We start from the raw sequence: 25,322 nt of genomic DNA, 5'->3' as shown, positions 1-25,322 counted from the left end.
TAATCCATGTGGTAATAGATGGAGTTCAACTGGGAAGGTACTTACTCTTTCACCCTGTGCTGGAGATGTGGCTTTTCTGAGGTATCTCAGATGGAATGGAGATAAGAGCAATCCAGCAGCCTTGCAGCTTGATAGCATTTCTGAGGCTCCACTTAAGATGCAGTATGTGTTTCTTCATCCTGATAGAGATAATGGGTTTTAAGCAATTACACCCAGGCTAATTCCTTTTGATCAGAGCTCTACATTATCTAAAAAAAGAATCCTAACCGCCTGGGAAAGAACAATGTAAATGTCTCTCTCACGGACTCTCTCATTTGCTCTTCTCTGATATCTTCAGATGATATGCTGCAAATCTTTCAAGCCATAAAAATCTGTCAGTCTTTTTTTAGGTAGGGAGTGTTGCAGTCAGGGAGGTGTAACACTGCTGTTGGCTTGCAAGGTATGGAGGGAGCCCTGTGTGCCTCAAATGATTCCAAGCTGCTGTGGTGATTACAGCTTTGACATAAAGAATCAAATTTGGTCTCTTTTAAAGGAGCCCCTTGTTCCTTCCCTGTGCAGGCTGTCTGATTGTAAGGTGTGGGTTGCTTCTGCTGGCTAGAGTGATCTGAATGTTGTAATTTGGAAAGAATAGCAAGAGCCTACCCCTTTATTCAGCATATCTCCCAATCCCCTACTGTGTGTTTGTACTGAAAGAAGAGTATGATGATGTCATGTGTTAAGCAGGAATGGTAAGACATCTCACTTATTTAGCTTTGGGGTTTTTTTCTTTTATTTTTGAGACCAGTAAAGAAATTTCAATAGTTAGCTGCATTTCTGGTACTTAAATAATTTCATTTTTTTGCTTAATCTCTCTGACTTTTCCTCTCAGGCATATACAGCGTAGGATAGAAAATTTACCTGATTGCATTTAAAAAGTGGAGGAAATCCCAAAGCAACTTGTTGTTTGTGTAAATGTGTTACTTCTAGGAAAATAATATTAGAGATATTAAAACAAAAATTGCCTTAACAGTATTGGAAGGTTTTCAAACATTATAGGCATGTTTGTTATAACTTGTTCTTTCTCTCCCAGATAGTCACAGATGACATTCTTGATGTGTAGCTACCTGATGATGACTGAAAGAGAAGAGGCAAGGGGAAAAGGGGCTGGTTTGAGATAGGGATTATAATCTCCCGTGCTGATATGCTTTGGCTCTCCTTCCCAAGAGAAGAGCCTGTGAATATGTGGTGTGCTGCCTGTGCCTTCACCTGCCTGCTCACTAGGGAAAGTCCCTGAATGCTTCTCAGCAGGAGCCTGATCGTTTCTTTTTAAAAAATGGAGGGAGAGGATTTGTGTGGATGTGACTTTGGTGGAACAACAAAAAATATGCAGAAATAAAATCTTTTTTTCCTTCAGCCTGTAAAATGGCTTTCATGCATCACATACACCGTAGTTAAGCAGTGCAGTACAGATGTGGGAGGTTTGGGATTTTGCTGGAAAGAGGAGACAGAGGCCACAGTTATCATGGTGGGGGATCCATTGCTCATAACTCCTGTGTGGCTCATACTCCAGGAAGGCTTGCCCCTGCTCAGCCCCCTCACTTACACAGTGCTGCAGCAAGGTCATGCCTAGATTGGAAATAAATGGAGGAGTTCAGGGAGGGAAGATCCTTACCACCATTTGCACAGCTGGCTGCAGTACTTTTTTTTTCCTGTCATAAACTGTTGTGAATCTGAAAGGGCTGCTGTATTTCCTTCCCAGACATGGTAATGTTTAGTTGGCAAATGAAACAACCTTTTGTTCGGAAAGCTCTTTTGAGATGAAAGGCGTCAGCGAAGTTGTCGCTGTGTCTCCTGTGACTGCCTTGGTTGAGGAGCTGGACTGTGTGTTCTAAGTCTTTCTGATGCAGAGGCTCGAGTGCTTAGTCTGAGCCAATTTACTCATTCGTTAGCTCTTACTTTTTTGGCTTTAATTGGCTTCCTACTGCATGTCACATTGCATTTTCCTTTGGCTGGCGGATGTGGAGTCGACCTCCTTCTCTGGGCTCCTAAGAGAACATGTTTTCTTATTAGATAGAGCTGTCTGGTGCAGGCTGGAGGAAGCACCTTGTGAAAGAGAGTGCTGAAGCACAAGTATGTTCTTTGCAACAGTAATTCCTTCTCAGCCTTGTGGACGACTCCACAGGTTACTTTTCATCTTGTTCTTTCAGAAGTGATATGTAGGTGCAAAACGTGTGTGAAGATGAAGCTCCTGGAAGGCTTTCCACATCTATAGCAGTGTCCCTAATCCAAGAGGAAATCCCTAGCAGCCCTTTCCTTCTGGAGTTTTGTAGCTTGTTCAGAGTTTAAACAGATTACCTGTTCTGTAGATCCTGCACTATTTTGCTACCTTGTTTTCTTGGTTATCCTAAAAATGACAGGTTGCTATTTAATGTACTCAGACTGACTTCACAACCTATCCAGTCATCTGCTTTCCTTGTTCTCCTTTTTAAAAGGATTTCATGTAATGACAGCAATGAGATGGTGCATCTAAGTGATGGGACAAATTAATTTAAGTACTGTATGGACCATCGCTAGGGAACAAATGCTAGCCCAAAACTGCCTTGGCTATGTCTGTGCTGTCTTGGCTCTGTATTATTCATATGGCAGACCCCAATTTATTATTATCCTACCTTGAGCCCCACTTTGTCTGTGCTCCCAGTGGAGTATTTCATGCATTCCCTTGGGACAATCCTCTGATCAAGTGCTTGGCAAATAGCCATTAAGGCTTTGTGGTTGACTTACATTTTGTGTGTTTGTGGCCCAACTCTGCAAAAGGACCAGTGCTGCACAACAGTCCTGTCACCAGTCTAATGAGCCCAAGGAACAAGTCCCATGCCTCATGTTTGTGTGCTGGCCTCCTTACAGGTGCTCCATTACTACTTGTTTTGGAATATAGTTCCTTGCAATTTCATCTGGTGGTCTGGGTAACTCTGTAAAAAGTAAAGTTTTGTATTTAGGCAATTAATCTTGTACTCAGGCAAGTTTGATGTCTAGCATTGCAGTTTATGATACAGAGCCAGTTACTGAGTTCTTACTAAATACAGATCTTTGGTGAGCTCAGTGATACTGAAAAATACTGAATTGTCAAACTTCTGTTGTTTTCTGTCACTAGTGTATACATTGTTTTGTCCTCTTCCATCTGTTTCTACAGTTAAATTGGATTCAAGTGAATTCATTAAGAACATGTCACGTTATATTACCAGTGGAATATACTAGGTGTCATGAAAAATAAATGTTTCCAACAATTTTACAGGGTTTGAAGCTCTTGTATCATGAGAGCTGAGCTTCGATTGCTCTGGGAAGATGAGGGAGTGTATGCAAGTAACACAGGTCTCTGTAAGAATAAAATATTTGTAAAAGCTCCTCACTGATCTGCCAGAGTATTATGGAGCTCACCCTTTGCCAAGATCAGTGTCTGTAGCTCTGTGCCTTCTGCTACAGGACATGAAATACTAATCCCTAATGCACAGCAGAGAACATAACACCTTGTTTAGTAGCTAGAGGTGTTCTTGCTGCAGGATGAAAGGCAGAACCTTGAATTCACAGCCTGCTGGGTCACTTAGAAATGCAGCTCACACTTGGAGGATCTGCCCTGTGCGTGCTCCTCCTTACCTGTGGGCAGGGCACAGCAGGTGCTCTGCAGGAAGTGCTCATTCTCTTGTGTTGAGATGTTGCCTCTGCTCCTGCCTTACGAGAATCCTGATTTATCTTAATAACAAATCTTATTGTTTGCAAAGTATAAAATTCTGTTACAACTTGTCCCTTTTCTCCTCTGCAACCTGTTCCACTGCCCTCCTTCCAGCCTCGGGTTAAACAGGAATTGCTTGTGGGACTGTGCTGTGAAGAGGGGGATAGTCATTGCTTTACAGCAGTAGGGCATGGACTCCGAATAGATCCTGGGAGGAGTCCCTGTGTGCTCCTCTTTCCCTTTGGCTTGCCTTTTCTTGGGAAGGTGCTAATCATCCCCCACCTTTATTTAGTGTCAAAGGGTCTTTAGTGACCTTGGAAGAGGAGAAACTGGGCTGTCGGTGCTAATCTCAAACACAAATGTGCAGCCCTTGCCACATTAGTCATGCCTTTGTCACCTCTAGATTGGATTAGTGCAGTGCACGGTATGTGGGTCTACAGCTGAGGACACACACAGAACAGTGTTGTCTGCTTGTTTTAGTGTCACTGGAGAGTATTTTCTAGAGAGATGTCAGTGTTTGAGGAGTGCCCTCAGTCAGGATCCTGAGCTGACTTCCCACAGTGGTCTGCTGGAAGCTAGTTTGGCTGTCAGGCAGTGCTTTAAAGCTTACCTGCTGCTGTTACCATGTTCTGTAAGAGGATAAGTTGGAGGATTGAATGCAATTTAAGATTTTGTGAGGAAATACATATCAGAGCACCGTTGCTTGCTTTATTTTTTGTTGGTTGTTTTCCTGTATTGATGGTTTTGCTGTGTGGTGCTTGGGTTAGGAGAGATGTCCTTAAAGACATCTGGCTGTGGAACAGTACATTGGCAATGGAGGTTTTTCTCTCCAATGCTCATGTGAATGGTGCAGAGAAGTCCAGTCGTTATTAGGGCTAGTCAATCACTTAATCAGGTACATAATAACAGTCTTCTGGGAGGGATATAAGGGGTAAGAGATTAACCCCAGTCTGCATTACAAATAAGTTTAATGAAGTACTGATGTTAAATACAGAAGGTCATGGCAGTGAGGAAATTGGACTATTATGGCTGAGCCTGGACACGTGAACAGCCTGCAAAGTAAAGAGCGTGGTAGGAGTTACGAACTGGGGAGGTAAAGGCAGTGTCAGTTCTTGGTTCAACTGTTTGCTGAACTGTAACTGGGGAATAAAAATACCCTTTTTTCTCTTGTAGTTGTGCTCAGTGTGTACAACTGCTTGTGTAGTTTTTAAATGGCCACAGAAATCTTATTCTTTAACACATCCTCCTCCACACTGCTCTGGAGGGACAAGCTGCACTTTATAACAGGTTCTCCAGTGGGTAGTTTCTGTCCACAAGACTCTCTTTTGCCCATACCTATTGGTATGATGGTTCTAAGTCAGCAAGTGGGGCCTTAATCTAGAGCAAGAAGATGTGCAGAGTGATAGAAGGGGAAAACTCAGCAAGTATATTGGTGTTCATGGCTTTCCCAATGTAGCTGGTGAATTGGAGCCATTGTGGGTTGCTGTACTTTCTGCTGGGGGGTTGTTTGTTTAAATTTGGCTTTGCCTGTCCCAGATCAACCTTTGGTCTAACTGCTTTTGATATTGCTAGACATCTACTTGGTTTTATCAAGAACTATCCTTCAGTGTTCTGCCTTCTGTTCTACCTGGCCACTAAAATATTTTGCCGTGGATATGGAGCTGGTGGGATGCACTAGGCTGTTCATGTTTGGAGACTGAATTTAGGTAGTACCTATCTCTGAAGAGATTTCTCTTACTGGAATTATGAATCAAAGCAGACAATCCCAGAAAACATGGTCTGAGCACCGTGTGTTCCTCTGCTTTGGAGGGAGCCTGATGTGCTTATGCTCCCATGTTCTGGGCTTTCACCAAAGAAGAAAAGTGTGCTAGAAGTAGGTGTGGTTGCAGAAATCCACTCAACCAAACCATGTCTGTTATAATCAGTTCTTCCTTTTAAATCGGTTTGGAAGGCAAAGAATCTCACCTGTGTTAGAGAAGCCATGACCCTTCAGGGCAGCAGTGACTATGCTCATTTTTGGAAAACATAAACTTAGAGTTCTCATGGCCCTCAAACTAGGGGAGAGTGCGTTTCCTGTTTCAAACCCTCCAAATGCTATCAGCAGAAGTCTTATGAAAATTCCTGATTAGATTATGCCCTCATTGCAGTAATGAAGATCACTTATTGTTGTTTAAGCATCTTAGGTAGCGCTTGGCTTGTAGCAGAGATACTGCTGCCCACTGGATCTATGATAGTTATCTCCTTTTTTTATTCTTTACAATTTTTTTCTCCACGAGTGTTTTGTTGCCTAGCGTGGCATTATATAAGCAATGAAACCAAGATTGCCCACACTAAAAGTGATGTATTTAGGAGCTCCTGCTCCAGTGAGATTAAATCTTAATGGGAAATATTGCCTTTACTGGTTCTAGCTTTCTGCGGAGTGGGATGCCCAACCTTATTAGACCTTTTTTTTTTTAAAGTCTATCCTGGTAATTAACTGTGTGTTCTCTTTTCATTCCCCTGCCTAGCTTTCTGCAGAGGGCGTGTTGTGAGAGTGCCCAAAGGTCCTCTGATTCGAGTGGTGGGCACGGAGGTGGTGATCCCCTGCAGCGTTAGTGACTATGATGGACCCAGTGAGCAGAACTTTGACTGGGAGTTCTCCCGGGACACTGACTTCGTGCGGATAGTGAGTACCTGGGATTCTACCTTCACCTCTGAGGAGTACCAAAAACGCGTGGGCCGCGGGGATATCAAACTGAGACGGAGCAGCAACGATGCTGTGGAACTTGTGATTAGAAACATCCAGCCAGCTGACCAAGGGAGATACAAGTGCTCCACGCCCAGCACTGATGCCACCGTTCAGGGAAATTATGATGCAGAGGTCCAAGTGAAAGGTATTTCTGAAGAGTGAGGTGTGCTTTAAATTTGGTTTTGATATTGGTTATAGATGTACCCTTAAGAATGTTGAATTTCTGTTGTTTATGATCGCTGTGATTTTTTTTTTTTAATTCTTTTTTCTTCTCGTTCTCGTTTAATTCTCCTAAAGCCAAAATTGAAAATTGAGAAGTATGATAGCAAAGGCATTTGAGGTGAAGAGAGTGCTTACTATGAACTTCACTTTCCTTTTTTTTCTGTCTAATAAATATGTAAATAAAGCACTAAGCAGTGGGTTTTCTGAAGATGTCTGCAAGTATTTCATGTCCTTAAACCTCTGTGTAGAGAAGCTAACTTTAGGTAAAAACCCCAGGCTATCTTTCTTCTCTCTCACTTTTAGTGTCATTTAGGGATCTTTCTGTATGAAAAAGGTAATCTTCCTTTTGCCCTTTAGAATGCTGATACTACAGTCACACCCTATCCTTGCTCTCTTATTTAGAGCTCTTCAGTAATAAATTGGGAGACTATTTTTTTTCCCCAATGTCTTTATCTTTTACTCACATGAAAATCAAGACAATTCTGGACAGGAATAGACAGAATGATATTTGGATGAGAAACTGAAGTGAGGAGAAGGATAAATGAATTCTTTTCTTGGCTTGTTTAAAGCAGAGAATTTCCTTTAATGGTTTTTCAGCTGAATTTCCTTGTTCCCGGAATATATTTGTGTGTGGAAGAAGAAATGATTGTCCGGGTGTTGCTCTGTGGTAGTTTTACTACCTCATGTCTTAGCAGGTCAGTGTGGGTGTTCTCTTCTTGCTTCTGTGTTATGATGCTTGTGTTTTTTGGTCTCTTATTCTTCTTTTTAAACAGTGATTTCCGATGGCTTGTCCGTGAGCGGCTCAAAAGGACGTTCCTCGATGCCGCTCCGCCTGTCTGAGGGGGACTCCTTCAGGCTGCGCTGCTCGGCAGTTACCACCTCTCCGGAGCACACTCACCTGCACGTGACCTGGCAGATCAAAAGTGGATCAGCTTGGCGGGACATCCTGTCTTTGACTCACGAGGGCAAGTTCCAGCCGGGTCCCGGCTACGAGGAGCGGTACCGCAGTGGAGACATCCGCCTGGACACGGGAGCCAACGACACGTACCGGCTGTCCGTGTCCCAGGCGTCCTCGGTGGACGGGGGGGCCTACAGGTGTCTCGTGAGCGAGTGGGTGAGAGGGGCCGATGGCTCGTGGCAGAGGATCCAGGAGAAGAGCGTGGAGATAGCGAGCGTGTCCATCCAGCGGACGGGTGAGTGTCACCGATGGGCCGGGTCACTGCGGCGCTGCGTCCGCACTGGGGTGCTTCGAGAGCAGAAACTGGCCGAGCTGGAGGAAGTGAGGAGAACCCAGGAGGGCTGTCTGAGTCAACAGAAAATGTTTGGCATGGTTTTTCTAGCTTTTATTTTGGGGGGCAAGAGGGGGATTGATGGCAAGAGGGGGATTGATGGCATGCAAGGATTGCCTGGAACCTCTTAGATGCCTAGGTCAAAATTTTATTTCATCCTTAGTTCGCTTTAGATGGCTCCTGGTTTTAATATTTCTTAAATAAGCATTGTCTTTAATCACTGAGCACACCATACCTTTTCTCTGCTCTCTTCTTAATATAAGGTTACCCCCTAGCACTAAGCAACTGCACTTCCCCTGTGAATGTGGCTTGTGATTCAGTGATAGGTGTGAAGCTCTTCTGTATGTTGCTTATTAAAATGACATATCAAGACAAAGGAGGAAGGCAGTGGTAATTTAACAGGACAAATTATTCAATGATTTTTATCACTGACACTGGATCACTGGTCTCATTGCTCTACTGTGTTGGCAGGGGTATAGGACAGTAATGGTTCTGTTAAACACATCATGGCATGCTTGACTAAGGAGACAAAAATACATACAGTGCTGTGCTGAGGATATCCAGATATCCCTGCCCATATACATTTCAGGACTAGATGCACTAAGCACTTAATTGCATTAGCATTATCACTGCTAGTTTGAGGAGGGAGAGCGGGGGTGATGCATCTTATCACTCAATGGGTGGAAAAACAGGCAATGATGTTCCCTCAGAAATATGAGATTATCGTGGTGTTTTAGAGGTATTCAGACAGTAAGGGTATCTTTTCATTTTTGTAATCCTTTAATCACTGTAAGGAGAACCCAAAACTCTGGGTTTTTTTGACTAGCTCATTTGGATGTAGTTTTAGTATCCTGGTGGTACTTAGCCTGTGAAATGTGACGGGATCAATCTGCCCCCTCTTTTTCAGGGTGTCTGTTGCACAGTAAAGCTTGCAGGTGCTCTCTGCTGAGGCAGGATTTGCCTAATTAAGAGGTGTAATTCTATGTTTTGTCACACTTGGAGAGTTTGGTTTAAGCAGGTGGGGTTTAATCAGTGGCTGAAAAGAGGGTGAGGGGTGGCCAGGACCAGTAGTATTATAGTTTTTTTGATGTGGTTTGGGTGTGTGGTTTTGTTTGTTTGTGGGAAGTTTTGTTTGTTTTGTGGTTTGTTTTTAAGAGTTCTTTTGCTTTCACTTTTAGCTCAGTCATTGGCAGCATTGGCACTTTGTTAGGGGCGTGAAGTCTTTTTCAAAGTGGTGCTAAATGGGATAGGTTATTCTCCAGCAAAAAGTTGTATAAACATTCTGTAGTAGGACTTGGAGAGAATCTTGTGCTGACATCCGAAATCTCTGCACTTGCATGCTAAAATGAACTTGAGTTGTAAATGGTTATATACCTATGGGTAAACTCTCTCCAAGTCCCTCTGTGTACATATTCTGCCAGATTCTGAATGCCCATCACTATTTCATGAAGAGGAAACGTTCCTCGGAGAAACACTACTCTTAACCTTGCAGATGAATCTTATTTTGTATTCTGGTTATTAGTCTGTTAAATTAGCTAGGCTTTCCCACTGATTCCAATCCCATGATAAGACAGTGAGGCAAGTCCCAGTGAGATATTCATCTGGACTTTGTTTTACCACTCAGGTGGGGCTTGCTACCCTCTGTTCAGTTTGACTGCTCTGTGTTATCAGGTGGTGAGGGGTGAGATGAGCATTGCTTGGTTTTACTGGCAATACAGTTCTGACTGCTCAGTTTGGCTCTAACCTTTACACGTTGTCTCTCATTCCAGGTGGTAATCCTAGGAAGTTTTTACAGATGGGTAACTATTATGTAGGAGAACATGGCTTTACACAGAGGTCGCTAAACTGCAGCAGAGACATAGCTGGCTGTATAAAGCAGGTGTCAGTGTTCTTATTCATGGTCTTGGTTGTAGGTCTGCTGAGAAGAGCCACTGCTCAGTGCTGTAGCAGCCCTGTCCACTGGCCTCAGTGGAGACTTCTAAGGGCAGCCGAGTTATACAGTGTGGGAACGGTGCTGCACTGAGACACAGATCTAATCTTTAGGCAGTGTGGAATGAGGGAATGAGCAAGTGAAGACATGTGGTAGGCAGGTAACTTGGTGAATGATTTGCACTGAGTGTTACAAATGAACACACACAGTGCTGCTGGTTCACCTCTCGCCAGTAACTAAGGACAGCTTCTCTACATCTGGCCTTGACACTGATCCCATGGTTTTCTTTTAACAAAACTGTGGCCAACCTGGAAAGCTACAGAATGCAGAAGGTCCTGTTTGCATGCTGACTGTGACCATATGTGCTATGTATATTAAAAATATTCACTAGCCAGTGGAGGAGATTGTTAAATGTATTTTCAGTGGCTGTTGGTGTTGCTATAAAGTCCCCAGTGTGCGTTCTCAGAGCAGTAAGTGGAGGTGTCAGGAGTATAGGGAGTTACTGCTGCCTTCTGTTTGCTTCCATTTCATTTTTCTGCAACACACCTGAGGTCAGTCAGGACTCCAGCATGTGGCCATCGCTGCTTCTCATCTAAATCTGTTCTGTTAGAGGAGCTCAAAAACATGTCATCAGAAACCAAGTTGAATTCTAATGTAGTCCTAGTGATTTCTGTGGATGCTTTCTCTTCTGAGAGATAGTTCCCAAACACTTTGACCCTCCTGTGGGAATGGAAAATCCTGTACACCTTTTCCTGCTGTGTGAAGGTGACATGTGGTCTGTGACTGGGACAAAACCTTCATTGACCATTTGCTGTTGAACTGCAGAAATGCTGTTCTCCCTCTCTTTCTCTTCCCTGCCCTCATCACACACCCCTTGCTTGACTTGATAATGTGTACTCCCTTGTAATAGATCACTCAGCTCAATGCCCAACAGGCATTTGAAGGTAGGGCTGCTGAGCTGCTTCAGAAGCTCCTGTTATAGAACGTGAAGTCCTGAATAACTTACAGCGGATTCCTTTTATTACGAATAACGAATAAAAAAGTATTTTCTGTTTGAATTTTTGTGTCTCTATTTCTAAGCTCTAGATGTGGTCATCTCAACAAGCAATGTGTCTGTGACTGAAAGAGACTCCCTGGATCTTACGTGCAACATCACAACAGACAGGAGTGGTATTTTCCAGGCAGAGGTGATGTGGTATTTTTCTGCATCACCTGATGATACCTTGGCGGATGCTCAGCTTTTGCTGAGCATGGACCGTGATTCTGTTGTCAGTGATTCAACTCTGATCAGCCTGAGCCACGTAGACAGGAACTCCTATCGCCTGTTGGTGCGGGATGTGGATGTGGAAGACTCTGGCTACTACTTCTGTGAAGCAGCTATCTGGGTACCCCTGCACAATGGGAGCTGGCACAAGGTGGTGGAGAGGACGTCTGCACCAGTCAGTGTGGTGGTGACAGCATTAGGTGAGTGATTCTGCTTGCAGACTTGATGGGTAATGTTGCCACTCAGTCCTCAGTCCCATCAGAAAAGGGAGACGACCTCGAGGAATCTCTCCTGCACAAGTTTCTCTCTTGTTTGCATCTATAGTCTATATGTAGAGTGTCTTTCTCTCTCACGTAAAATAGATATATTTCTCACCTAGATGTGAGCTGGGGGCAGAACTGACAGAGCTGTAGAACTTGGTGTCTCTTCCCAACTTTGACTGGATGCAAGTATCCAGGCCCAAACCCTCTCAATGTACCCTTTCAGATTCTCTTGTCATGAGAAACTGGTGGCACTGTCCAATTACAAAGGCAGAGCTCCTCCAACATAAAAGTACTGAATGAGGCCAGCATATAGAGAGCCTGTTTTTCAGCAATAAATAGCTGTGCCATAAGGTTAAATCCCAGCGACAATGACTTTAAATGTTGCGTTTTAGCATTGTGCAGAGCAGTTGAGCCGTGGCTGTTTCCAAGTACACTTGTAATGTGTGCTAAAGTGCACAAGTGATGAATGTCTTCATTTCCTGTCCTCATTCAACCATTCAAATTGCACATTCAACTAGTGAGTGTTCCCTCCTTCCCCCACGTGCACACATGTTCATGCATGTACAGGTGCACTGCGTGCTCGTGTATTCTCTCGTAGTGCCTGTACCTGTAGGACTGTTCCTTACTCTTTCCGTTCCAATTTGGCATTATTTGGGAACAGGAGAGAATAAAATCTGCTCTTCGGCAGATGTTTGGTTGCTAGGGAAAGGGAAAGTAGAATAAATTTTCGGCAATCGAGGTTTTCGTCTGCATCCAGAATTCACGGACTCCTCCTCTTCAATGGAAGTTAAGAGCTGCTGGAGTATTAAGTCGTTGAACTGTCAGTGAGGCTGTTCTTTGACAGCTGACAGAGTGGAGGAATGAGGTTTATCCAGGCAGCCTTTTATTCTTTTTAAATCCTCTGTTTGAGTGTCTGTCAGGGTGCAGGGCCTGTCTGGAGTGGTGCTGTCAAAGGGAAAACTCTCCTCTCGGCAGTCCTTCCCCTGCCCGCAAATAAAACAAACCTGAAGGGGTTTTCTAAGAACTCGAGTTTCTTGCAGCTTTTTCCTTCTCGTGTTCCTGTCTAGAGAAGAGTTTGTGCTTTCATAGTCTTTGTTGCTGTGAAAATAAGAGTTGGCCTTGAATGCCTTCTTTTTGGAGGGGGGAGGGGAGGCAAGGGGGAAAGATAAGAGAATTGCAGAGTGTGAGCAATATATCATGAGGCCCTGGAGTAAACTAGTCTTCTCTGAATGAGAAAGGAAGAGTAGTGTAGCTGTAGGATCTATGGGGGCTTACACCAGACGTGGGTTTTGGCCTCCATTAATAACCTGTGCTTTGCCTGCAGCAGAATTCTGTGCATTTTCTTTTTATTTTGCCTTACTTATGCAGAAAATGTGCAGAAATCTGCACATGTTCACAGGTAGTAGATACTATAGACTTAGGGGAGCAGTACTTTTATGCTTTTGTGTTGCCTAATGCCACAGAAAGTCAGCATTAGTATCACCAGGTTCTCTGGGGTCTGGTGTGTGTGGATGCCCTTGTTCTTGCTAAATGCAAGGACATTGCATGCATAACACTTACTAGTGAGAGATCTTTTCTGCAAGCTGACGTAGCAGCAGCCCAGCTTGCTGGATACAATTGTCTTTATCTTTTGCATCTGAAGTCCAAAAGTGCATATGCACACAACAGTTTGCACAGCAGTTCCATTAAGATACTTTATTATCTTGGCTCACTGGTAAGCTAAGCCTAAGTTTTAGCCTTGGATTGCCTTCTCTGTCCCAATTATAGCTTCGGTTAATTGTTTCTGGGAGGGCAAAATGCCAAGAAAAACATAAAAGCAGGAAATAAATACAGAGCGCTGAATACAGTTACAATGTAGAAGCCTCATGATGGGTATTGGCCGAACAGTTGGAAAGCTAGTCATTTTTCTGAATTATAGTAGACAGCAAGACAAAAATATTCTAATACTAGTAAATAAATATGTATTTCCTTTGTGGTGTGAGGTTCTTGCTATAATCTTTTTCCTTTACTATCTCTGTAGTCTGAGAGAAAATAGTCATGCGACTCCCTTATCGCTTGTAGGCTTTGGACAACCAGCTATTTCAGATTTAAATGCAACAGCCTCATTCTTAACCCGTGAATTTCAGGCACTCATTTTCAAGCGTGAGATATTCCAGCCTCAGAGCTGTACAGCACATACTCCTCTATTCAGACTGTGAAGCTTTTCTGATCCACATGTCTTCAACTCTTAACCTAGTTAGTATTTATTGACCTGTGTAGTATTTATTATGCTGACCACTGAAATTCACTCTGCACTGCTGTTGGTGCTGCCTGTGGCCAGTGGTACCCACGTCCCTTGGTTTTGGTGTCTGGGTGGGTAAAATGGGTGTCTTTGGGGTGGTATTTTAACTTTCCTAAACTGTAGCATAGAGACACGGTGGGATAGTTAAGTGTGGAAAAGAAAGCAATTCATGATGGGAAAATGGCCTCTTATCCTGAAGAGATACTGGGAAAATGGGATGTCTCGGGTTAGTCCAAAGCTGGAGGATAACCAGTGTCATGGTGCAGGCTGCCCCAGGCATTTGAAGAGGTGCAAAAAGTGACTGGCTGGGTTGAACCTGAGCCCATCGTGGTGGATTCTTGGGGCCCGACCTAAAGGAGGGAATTTTCTTGCTCAGCAAGATCCATTAGTCTTGATTTTTCTGAGATGCTCTGACTAGTTGTATGAAACAGAAGGTCTTGTTTGGAAATTCAGGCCTGAGGATACCTGTGTCAGGCCGGTGAGAACCATCTGAGAACCATAGTCCAAGTTCCCAGGTCTTGTAAGAAAAATGTGTATTCTGGCACTTGGCTTCTAGCTCAGGTGCTTCTGACCGGATGTCAGAAGTTAGCGTAACTTTTAATAAGTTCTAGCATTTTCTCCCTTCTGCTTGTAGCTTCTAACTTCTTTTTTTTTTCCGTGTTTCTCCTGCAGAGCCAGACTATGACGTGTTCCTGAACGCGTCTAAAACACCCAAGTTTTCAGACGACCCCACAGAGCTCCACTGCAGGGTCACGAACGCGCAGGACACCGAGGCAAACCTCCGCTTCGCGGTTTCCTGGTACTACAGGCAGCGCCTGCGCAGCGACGACGTGGTGGCAGGTGAGCTCCTGGCCACGATGGACGCGGACTGGACTCTGCTGCCTGGGGGCAGGAGCAGAGAGCGGATTCAGAACGGGGAAATAATCTTCTCTAAAAAGTCTGCCGACACCTTCAGTTTGCGAATCCAGTGGACTTCGGAGAGCGACAGAGGGGATTACTTCTGTGTCGTCTCTGCCTGGAGCAGGCACCGCAACAACAGCTGGGTAAAGAGCAAAGATGTGACTTCTGCACCTGTCAACATTTTCTGGGCTACACAAGGTAGGGACTTTGCACCAATTCAGCGAAAGATCTGGGTGGCTTGAGGTAGTTTTCTCCTGAGTAAGCTTGTCAGCCAGAAGGCCTGCTAATGGGCTTTGGAAATGGTGTTCCGTGTTATGAAAATGAAAAAAGCACTGTCACCTTGTGTAAAGGCCTCTGATTTGTGGAGGGAAGTAACTACACAGTGTTCACCAGTTTTATGCAACAGTTTGGAGGGGAACTGCAAAGAAGAGATATATCCATCAACCTGCTGAGACGTCCAGGAGCTGGGCTGGAAGTGGCAGGGATGGCATCCAGCAGTATAGCTGTAGTCATTGTCCTCTTCATGGCTTGGAGAATTTTGGTCTCTTTAGGGTGCATCTTGCTGCTAACAACAGGGTTGTATTGAGGTGAAAAGAGGAATGTCACTTTGTCTTCTATGTCTGCCAGTTTGAGAGTTGTGGTTTTGCTTTTCTGTCCTACAAGCCCATGTTTAGAAGGCACTTCTGAGGGAGTTCACGGGTGTAGTGCTATCAGAGTATCAAAAAAAAAAAGAGGGTAGCAGAGCAAAGTAATTCAGTGGGCTTGCTTGGATCTGGGCCTTTCTGAGGTAGAAGTGAACTAGCTCTGGTCAGTAACTGACTCTGAGAGCATTTTTTAGAAGCTTAATAATTACCTGAATTGCTTAATGCTCATTTAAAATGGGCTTGTGTATCCTGGATGTCCTGTAGAGTGATACCATGTGAAGTCACGCAAGAGAATTCTGCTGGATAGGATCAGAAGGACTAGGATAACCTAGGATGTAATGTCTTTGCCAAAAATCTGTACTTAGCTAAGCTGCATTTGTCTTGATAGATTTTTTTAAACAGTCTAGCTTAGGCATCCACAGGCAGAGAACCATATTTCAGAGACAAGCAGTTTGAAATAATTTTAAAGTTGTTTAGGGATAATCCTTGAGCAGCAAACTGGAGACCTTCTGCTGTGACTGTTTCAGTGGAGAGAGAAACGGTGTGGTGCCTGCTCAACGCTCCCTGTATGCCCAGACCAAACGTGTGGTCCAGGAAAAGGTCTTTTTTTTTTTTTTTTTTTTTTTCCCTGAAGCTGGCTTCTCCAGTAGGAATGAGATCTCTCATTAATGCTGAATGCTGGTCACAATTAGTTCAGTGTTATGCCACACCACGGAGTTTGTGTGTGTACGTGCATGCATGTGTAATGGATCGTTGCCTTCGGAGCAGCCAGAGACCAGCTGGAGTTGAAAAGTCTCAGCCTGTGTTGACATTTCTGAGGGAAAACAAACCGTGACAGGTGTGAACATTCCCGTGTTTATGGTTTTATTCCAAAAAACTCTGCTAATTTTGCAGCACAAATGTAAATGTTATAGTCCCTGTGCTGAAAAGTACGTTTTGCTGGCAAAACCTGGCGTTGGGGGATTTATTATGTGAAAGTGAACTCTCCCACAAAAATGTTCTCCTCCTGAAAAAGCATGTCATGTGTATATAATGTGGGGAGGGCAATATATAGGCTGGATTTCTCCTTCTTCCCTTCCACCCCCTCAACCCCTCCCCCTTCAGCAGTGTAGCCCCTGATGCCTCTTCTGTGTGCCCTGTCCCTTGCCGTGCCCTGTTCCTGTGAGCTTCACACTGGGCTATGAGCCCAGTGCTGTAGCCAGCAACTATGAAGGAGTTAATCTGCTGCTGCCTCTGCTCTCTGACTGTTGTTTTGACAAGTATCTCTGGTGATTTGAGTCCCTAACTGCTCCCAGTGCTTATAAAAGCCAGCAGCCAGGCTCTCACATGTTTGCCTAAGGAGAGAACAGAACTTTGCCTTTTCCTGGGCATAGGAAGGAGAGCTTATGCCTACATAAAGACTTTTCTTCCATTTATTTCAGTACTTGCATCTTCTGTGTTAACTTTAGAGCAGTGCTCGAGGAGGGGGGAGGACTTTGGAGAAATCCCACTTTGAAAAAGGTTGTTCTGAGCTCTTGAGAAAGGAGAAATGGTTTTATGATGTGTCTGTGGGCCAATCAGCACAGAGGCTGATTGAGGATAAAGAAACCTTTGCTTGAAATGTAAACATCGTGCAAAGATGTCAAAAATCCTTTTTTGTTTTCGTATCTTTGCCAATTTTAACTCGGGGTTTTATTGTCTTTGTTTTCTATTTTGTTCTGTGGGGACCAATAGTGCTCACGTGTCTTTCTGCTTACTCAGCTTTGCAAATGCAGCCAATTGCTATCATAGATCACCCTTGGTTTTGACATAGTCTGCCTGATATGTTTCTTCCCCTCTTCCACTTCTCCCCTGCCAAGGTGACAAAGAAAGTGTCTTTCTCACCTCAAAAATGAAACACATCAGTTGTATTCTTATTTTTTGCTATTTAGAGTGCAAATTCCAATCAGTAAAAGGGGGTAAAGGAAGGGAGGAAACCTTTTTGACTGGCTCTGTAAATTATTTTCAACCCAGAAAAAGTCTGACAGTGTAAAAGATAATTTTATTTATTAATTTGATTGTGAGTACTGCCTACATTTAGAACACAGCTACTGTTTGCAGTGGAATGTGAAATCAATGCTTTTTTCCTAAACCAGTGTTGTCAACTTTGGATCTGCATGGAGTACTTTGCAAAAGAGAACATTATCTTTTAATTGAAATTCCAAATCCCAAAGGTGCTATTATTTGGGGTTTTGTTAATACTCCTGTCTTTAATTTACGAAATAATTATATTTAACATAACGTTACTTGTCCTAAATGTTTGCCCAGGCCCTCCCATCACAGTTAATTGGGAGCAAGGGCATCTTAATCTTCCAGACAGTCCTGCGAACAGAGAACAGATAATATTTCTGCCACCCACTTCTCTTTATCACTGCTGATGTATAATAGGCACTGTGCAATACAGACAGGCAGTTCCTCCTGAGCCAGGAAATTCCCACTGCCATGGCACCAAGCTGCTGGGTGTGTGTGCCAGTTTGGGTGTAGGAAGGAGAAAGTGCCTTAGGTTTGGTGAATCACCCCCAGTCAGGGCTGGCTGGGCTCCTCCTGCCTGGCTGTGTGAGGGGAGCAGGACACTGAGGGGGAGCTGGTGTGTGCAGCAGTGGGGAGAGAGCCCTGTGTGGTGTGTACACGTGTCACACTGTAGTGCAGGCTCTGTGTGCCTGTCACACTTCCAGCGCTCTTGGTATGGGAGCTGCTGGGGCCACAATTGTACCTCGGGGTGTTGTACAGCCACCTCCTCCTACGCAGGCACAGCTGTCATTACCTTAAATGTCTGCTGCATTCCTCGTACTTGCAATCTAGTTAGTGCACTGGGGGATGAAGAAACCTTTATGAATATTGAGATGTCTTGTCAGCAGCCTCAAGTCGTGCCATTAGGCTCCGAGGTTACTGCTAGCCAGGGCCATCATTCTGCTCTTCCAAATGGAGTCAGTGCAGTGCGGGGAAGGTGCTGGTTTTTTAAAGTCTCCTTGCCCTTGTAGCTGTTAGGCTTCTCTAGAAGTTTGACTGGCTTAGATTTGGTGAAAAGTCTTTCTAGTCACTACCCAGGAAGTGCTCTTGAAGCTGAGCATGCACTTTGTGGTAGAAGAGCAACAGTAGAATTATAGAGTGGCTTAACCACTTGGACTGGCCAGTGATGGAAGGCAGAAGATTGCAGTGCCAGGCTCCAAAGTACAGTTTACTCAAATTTTATTTGAGTCATTTGGCTAGGATTTCTTCTGCTGCTAGCCTTCTGTCTTGGAGTAGTTCCCAAATGGGTTATAAGCTTTGGGTATGGTTTACTTAGGATCTCTTCCCCTACCACTTTCCAACACAAACTCTGCAGATTGTAGCCTCCTGTATACAAGTGTCTAGGGTGTGTTTTATTGTGCTTTTCATTCATGGAGCTTTACAAGAAGATGAGACTCCACATGGGATTGCAGGCATGTGTGCAGAAAGACAAGAGTGTGGAGTAGCAGTCAAGACAGACTTTGCTCCCTTGGCAATTCCCAAAAGATTAGAAATGAGACCTCAGGCTGTAGTTCTTGGAAGAAAATGTTGGTTTGACCTCTCTGGCCCATCTTATGCTACAAGATGTGATGAGTAATTTCTGTTAACATAGGAAACATGGAGAAACTTTCCTTTCCCACTTAATTTTCTGTTCATATTACTGTTATTTCTAAGCTATGTGCCAAGTCTTTGGTCTGCCCTCTAACTCATAATGTGCACTCTTCCAGAGACAACTACATGGTTTTCTAGGGGGGGTGAAGGAGTACTAATTACACTTTGTCTGCTCCTACTGAAGAACAATTTTGGCGCAGAATCACACTTAGGAATTGTGATCCAGGCTTTTCCAGTTGAGAGAGGATGTGGGGCGTTGTTTTTTGGTTGTCGTTGCCTACATATTCAGGTCTCTAAAATTTTTGCATATTTAGAAATGTTCCTTTGATTTTGTTTTTTTTCTCCCTACTTTCTTGCACTAAGAAACATTCACCACCTGTATGTGCTGGTTTTTGTGTCCCCTTCTCTATTCTGGTCTGCATTTCTTATGGTCTAATATAAGAGGAGATGCCTCTGCCTTCTGTGTTCATCCAGTCTAGGGATCTCAGCAGTTTTAAAAGGTAGAAAAATCCTTAGAAAGGACTTTCATAAGAGCACATCTCCTTGTTCTACGTTCAGCATCCTAATTTCTAAACCTTTTGAATTCTACCACTGTTCTTCAGCTTCATCTCTGGGCCTCAGATGTTCTCCTCCACAGACTCTGCAGATTGCACTTCTGCTGTCCCATGCTGCCACCACTCCTTTCTTCTTTTTCTTCAGCAGAAATACTTGGTAAAAGCACTTGCTATCGCCCTCAAATGGAAAGGCAAGAAAGAATGTCTAGGAACAAATTTGCTCTATTCTTGAAGAGGCCAAGACACTGCCATTTGTACTGCTGCCTGACCTGTGGCTTAGGGAATAGTTAAGGCATTTGAAGCCCAGGTAGTAGGGAGAGTTATCTTGGCTGTATCTGTACTGCTCTGAACACGTGAAGGTATTTTGTCTTAAACACACATATGAGAGACCAATGGCAAGATTTTTTTTTTTCTGGTGTCTGGGACCCAGTGCTCTGACATGAAGATCAACAATGTAAAGAACTTCAGGAGGGATTTTTTGTCCACAACCTCCTCATAAGGCCTAGAAAGCAACACTATGTGCCAGAGGAGTATGGCTGGCTGTGCTTCTGCTTTTGGGGAGAAGTGTAATTGTCTTCTATATTCCTAAAATAGATGAGAAGCTGATCTTTGCTGGTCTCCTAGGTGCTGCAACCTTATGAAGAAAGTAATATCAGAATCTCATGGACACAGAATGAGGAAAAAATGGATTTGAAGTCTAGATTCATACATATATATATATGAGTTCTCTCACAAGGAAGTGTAGAATGACTCTGTACAACTGCAATTGTGATTGTACCCCGAGTGCCTAAATGTGCAACTCTTGTATTATCACTTGCTTAGTGGGTGGAAGTGTGAGGGGGGTTTTGGTGTGGAGTATCAAGTAATTCTGTGCTCAGCTAGACCACCAGAAGCATCTCAGCCTTCGCCGTTCCTGCTGTTTCTTTATATGGCTTTGCACTGTGATCTGCTTTATACAGTACTGATTTAAAGTTGTCATACCGGGTTTCTCATCTTGTGGGCTGTGTTTACTCATTGTGAAAACTGCTGCTTGAAGGCAAAACACTGCAAAATGTAATCTTGACAAGTATCTTGTTACTCTTGTGGGGAGGACATAAATATTACCGCATTTAGTTCAGTTTTGGGAAATGTGTTACAATCTCACCATTGCTTATTTCCCTTTTCCCGAGAAATTTCACCTTGCATAAAGGTGATCTGTGTAGTTTTTTAACGGGTCTACACTTGTTTTTTTAAAAAAGGAGGAAAGGAGAGTAGAGAGCAGCAAAGTAAGTCCAGAGAGTTGGATTGGCTGTATTTTTCCAATACTGGTACTTCTGTGTATTCTGTTCCAGCCCTCCCTTCCTTAGGAAGAGTCTGGATGTGCAGGGTGTCTCTTCATCACAATGCCAGGAAATCAGCAACTCCCTTTCCTTTTATCTGATTCTGATTTGAGTCACTCCTCATTTTCTCAGTTTCTCACTGTGAGCTTATATTTTGTGTGTCTTGGGGCTGTGCTCGTAGATGTATAATTATCCCGAACCCTGTAATTAAGGGATTCTTGGGATTGAGGAGCCAGCAGAGAATGGAGAAGAAATGGGAGGAAACTGAGCAGTAAGTGGTGCTGGCATTCTTGATGTCAAATGTACCGTTGGTAAATGTCAAGGCTTCTGGTAGATTTGTGCACATGAGAAGTAGTGAGTGGGGTGTGGGGGGGAGAAGAAAGAAATGTGGAGGTAGAGGTGTGCCTAACTCTTTCAACGTGGAGTTGTGTGTATAGGGGTTCTGGGGATGGAGACTTCTGTTATCACCAACTTCTGTCATGTGTTTTCAGCTGAATGTGTCTGGATTGCTGTTAGGGTGGATTTTCAAGGGAAATAAAGGATGCTACACTAAATGCTGTTAATTCAGTCAGTGGCAGCTTCTGTCACTAGTCGTGAGTACCTCAGCAGTGTCCTTGTGCCCTGTCACTGAGGGTGCTCTTGCAGACCCAGTGTAAAACTGGGGCTCTGAATCTTGTCTAATATCTTGGCTCATGAATAAAACAATCCTGGAGGTCCTGTCACACCGTGACCTGTGTACTGCATTATCTGTTCCGTATTTGGTGTTCGTTTGAATTCTTGCCTCCTGACCCAAACTGTTGCTACTTGTGTGTGTGTGTGTGTGCACTGCTGAGTAGCATTCTGGGATGTCCACGTGTGTTTAGATAAATGTGCTGGGATTTGTTCCTCTGAAAAAAGACCTTTGCCTGTTTGCAATCTTCCAGATGGAAAGGTGCTGCAGAGACATCCCTACCTACTTATTAACCCCCTCTCTTGCTGCTTATTTCCCTCCCTCTTCAGATTACACACTCACGGTGGAGGCGGTGAAACTGAAGCCGTTCTTTGTAGCAGGCCACACCTTTGAGATGACATGCAAAGTGTCCTCGAAGAACATCAAGACGCCGCGCTACTCCGTCCTCATCACGGCCGAGAAGCCGCTGACGGATCAGTCGAGTCCCAACGGGACCACCCGCATCATCTCCCTGAACCAGGACTCGGTGGTGCGGCTGGAGGACTGGACGGACCAGACGCGCGTGGACGGCGTGGTCCTGGAGAAGGTGCAGGAGAACGAGTTCCGCTACCGGATGTACCAGACGCAGGTCTCGGACGCCGGGCTGTACCGCTGCGTGGTCACCGCCTGGTCCCCGGGGGGCGGCGGGATGTGGCGCGAGGCGGTGAACGGCTTGTCCAACCCTATCCAGATAGACTTCCAGACGTCAGGTTGGTACGGAGTCTGGCGGCTGCGCGTTTTAAGTCAGAAAGGGGAAGGAGTTCCGCGACGCTTTCCCACTGATTTCCCCGTCTCTCAGAAATACCTACTCTTTGGGACAAATGGTGTGATGGCCGAGAGCTATGCTTGTCTCCTTTGGTTGGTACTTGTGTCCTTTGTGCTATTGATTGTTTACAGAAAGATGTTTAATGAATTGGCTGTAATCATAACCCCTGGGTTTTTTCTTTACTAATGCAGCTTTTATGGTCCTGCAGGCTCAGAGCTGGTTCTCAGTATGTAGCTGCATTTTCCAGCTGTATCGCTAGATTGCTGTTAGTAGTGGCTGCTCTGGAAGAACATTAATAATAAACTGGATTTCTGCTCCAAAACAGACCCTATTAGCATACCATTAAATTCCCTGAGCACACCTCGGTGTTGATGTAATTGCAGAAAATAGTCAGGTCAAGGTAACATTTCAGCCATCTCAGCAAGTGTATCCTGCTGCTGGAAGACCTTAGAGGTCCCTTGTGGCTGGACTACAAAGCTCCACGAATTGGGATGAATTTCAGTACCCAGAAGGACATCCTGTTCCTCAATTGCTTGCTGAAACCCTTACCTTCAACTGTAACATAGTCTGCCTGTCGAGATATTTCTAGAGAAACACGCCTGAGCTGATATGTTGTTGGGGGAGGGAGAGAGGGACAGCATTGATTGGAATCATCAGAGATGTATGTTAACACTGACTTCCTATCGTACTATATCTCTGGGAAGTGCTGTGGAAGTTGTTTTCGTAACAGTGGTGCACTTAGGAGTGAAGGGCTCATCTCCATGATTTGAAACCAAGCTGGTGATTTTTTGAGGAGAGGAGTTTTACAGCCCAAATGTAGCCCGAAGGTGCTTGCTATGTTGGAGCTCTCTAGTTAGCTGCTTTACTGCAAACCTTCTGCACTTCCCCATTCCTGTTCACAGGCACAACTTGGAAGGAGGTCTTTGCTCTCATCCCTTGTTCTTCATGCTCTCATTGTGCTTGTAATGGCAGGCTGCAGGATATTTTAGAAGTGTCTGTGACTAGGCAAGAGCAGCCTGACTTCTGGCTGCATCCATAACTAAGATAATTGTTCTATATGAGGTGATTTCTAACAACTGAACTTCCTTACACTAGGCACACTGGGGAAAAGGGCAAGGGCTGAGTGTAGGGGGACAGCCTGGAAATGAGGATATCACTTTGTAAGAAGCTGTGAGATGTAGCATCCTGATACAAAGATGCAGCTTGATCTAAGCTGGCCAGAGAGAGGACGTTGACTCAGCTCAACGCTTCTTTTGGTTGTAGGTGATTTCTGTTTGGCTTTTTGTTTAGTTTTATGGTAAGTTACTGTCCTGAAAATAATCTGTTAGTTGCTTATGTTCAGAGTGCCTCTCAGAGCAGCATTGTCAGAGATGAATATGGCTGTAGATTTGCTGTCTTTCTCAGGATGGTTTAATGGACTACAGTTTTAGCCTTATTACTCTTGATATCTGGGTCAGACACAGTGGGAGAGCAGCATATGCAAAGGGGTGATAAAAGAAACCAGCGAGAATCAAATCTGTCCCAAACCCCACCCTCCCCCTCCAAGCTCTTATGTGGAGGCCTTCCTGCACAAAAGTGGTGTGGTTGGTGCCTCTCCCAACATTGCTTGTCCTGTGTCACTTTGAACTGCTATCCAAAAAGATTGGTGGGATGCTATTGATACCCGTGGTTCAGAGGGAAAACTGAGAGCTATGCAAGGGAGGGAAGTGTGCGTGTTGTAGTCTTGACTTCTCTTTGCTGTCAGTCTGTGCTCCCAGCCTCTTCACCCAGATAGGATTTCTGGAGCGTGGAGTGAAGAAAGGGAGGCAGCATGTAGAAGTGTCCTGGGAATGTGTGAATTCCAGTAGCAGGGCTGGAGCAGGGGGAGGGATGGTCCTGAAGCCTTGTCAGTCTTTCATTCTTTGCACAAGAATGAAGAGAGAAATGAGGTCCCAGGCACAATGTACTGGAGTGCTATTTCCCAAAATAATCTTGGCATGTAGGAAAATTTGTCGTGAAATACCTTCAATTTTCTTTAATTGATGGATGAACTTTGTGTCCTTCGGTTATTACTCAGATATCCCTGCTGGACATTCACCTCTGGGCATGATGAGAACATGTGATAAGCACAGTTTGAGTGGACTAACTGGAGAATTATTATTTAGAGAATTATTTGGAATTAAGTATGCAATACAGAAGATGTTTTGTGGGTGTGTTACTCTGTTTTTGTTTGCTGAGGTCTCCTGTGATGCAAACTGAGACTGACTCAGGGTAAATGGCAAAGTTGTGGAGCAGCTATGAAAGCACAGCTCAGATATCACACCCTTCCCTTGCATCCTGTGGCACAGGCAGCTGTCAAACTTGTTCTTCAGAAAAAGAAGTTGATGCCGGATTTTCCCTAATGGGCACGGTGAAAAGCAGAACTGCTGAGGGAGATAGTTGTTTCCAGGGAGAATGAGAGGCTCCCCAAAATTGGAGGGAAGATACTGGAAGGGAAGGTGCAGAAAAAAGAGGGGCATGCAGCTTTCCAGTCCATTGTAAAACCTGGGAAGCACCGCTCTGCTAAATCCTGAGTTATAGGGAGGCTGGGGCGTGGTGAGTAACTTACGGCTGTGTTTGTCCCTGATAGGAAAACTTAATGAGTCACTTACGGTGATTTGTGGGGTTCTCAAAGTGTAACAGAAACACAGCTTAGCTGTAACTGCTGGACAGGAGTATAATAAGGCAGTATAATTTTGAAAAATAGAAGTTATTCCGCTCTCCCTACTTTGAAACCTCAGATTTAAACAGCGTTTTCAGCTTGCATCATGGGGGTTGAAGTGGGGAGGTGATCAATACAGAAGCAGCATTTTCAGCAGAAGAAAACCCTTAAAGGGTTTTACGTGAAGCTTTTAGTCCTAGGAGGAATTTCTTTCTCAGTTGTTTTTATTGATTCTCCTTTGATGGGGGATGGTGAGGCTTGCTGGGATTGCAAATCCTTCTCTCCAGTTTGACTCTCTCCCAGATCTCTCTGAGTTGAGTGATGTATCAAAGAGATGCTTTTAGCATGCATACACATTGTGCAGTGTGATCTGTCTGAATGGCAGGGGCATGTAAGCTTTTCATATATGAGCTGGGGACTTCACTCATGAAACTTCAATGTTTTCTGCC

At 44.3% G+C, this 25,322-nt stretch overlaps 1 protein-coding gene across 1 annotated transcript in view; it reads left to right on the top strand.

Moving 5' to 3' along the window:
• Window positions 1-6,209: 6,209 nt before the first annotated feature.
• PTGFRN (prostaglandin F2 receptor inhibitor) overlaps window positions 6,210-25,322 on the top strand; it is a gene marked incomplete at its 5' end in the record, with an annotated part of 38,695 nt that continues 19,582 nt past the window's right edge. Inside the window, 5 exons of the mRNA XM_018077033.2 lie at window positions 6,210-6,579; window positions 7,430-7,849; window positions 10,956-11,339; window positions 14,356-14,781; window positions 21,718-22,137. Coding sequence (XP_017932522.1) covers window positions 6,210-6,579; window positions 7,430-7,849; window positions 10,956-11,339; window positions 14,356-14,781; window positions 21,718-22,137 — 2,020 coding nt within the window. The remainder of the gene's footprint in view (window positions 6,580-7,429; window positions 7,850-10,955; window positions 11,340-14,355; window positions 14,782-21,717; window positions 22,138-25,322) is intronic.

The sequence above is a fragment of the Manacus vitellinus genome, unplaced genomic scaffold (genome assembly GCF_001715985.3).
Source record: "Manacus vitellinus isolate BGI_N305 unplaced genomic scaffold, ASM171598v3 scaffold_35_pilon, whole genome shotgun sequence".
Lineage (NCBI taxonomy): Eukaryota > Metazoa > Chordata > Aves > Passeriformes > Pipridae > Manacus > Manacus vitellinus.
Note: the sequence above shows the minus strand (reverse complement) of the source record. Positions and strands in the feature narration are given on the sequence as shown.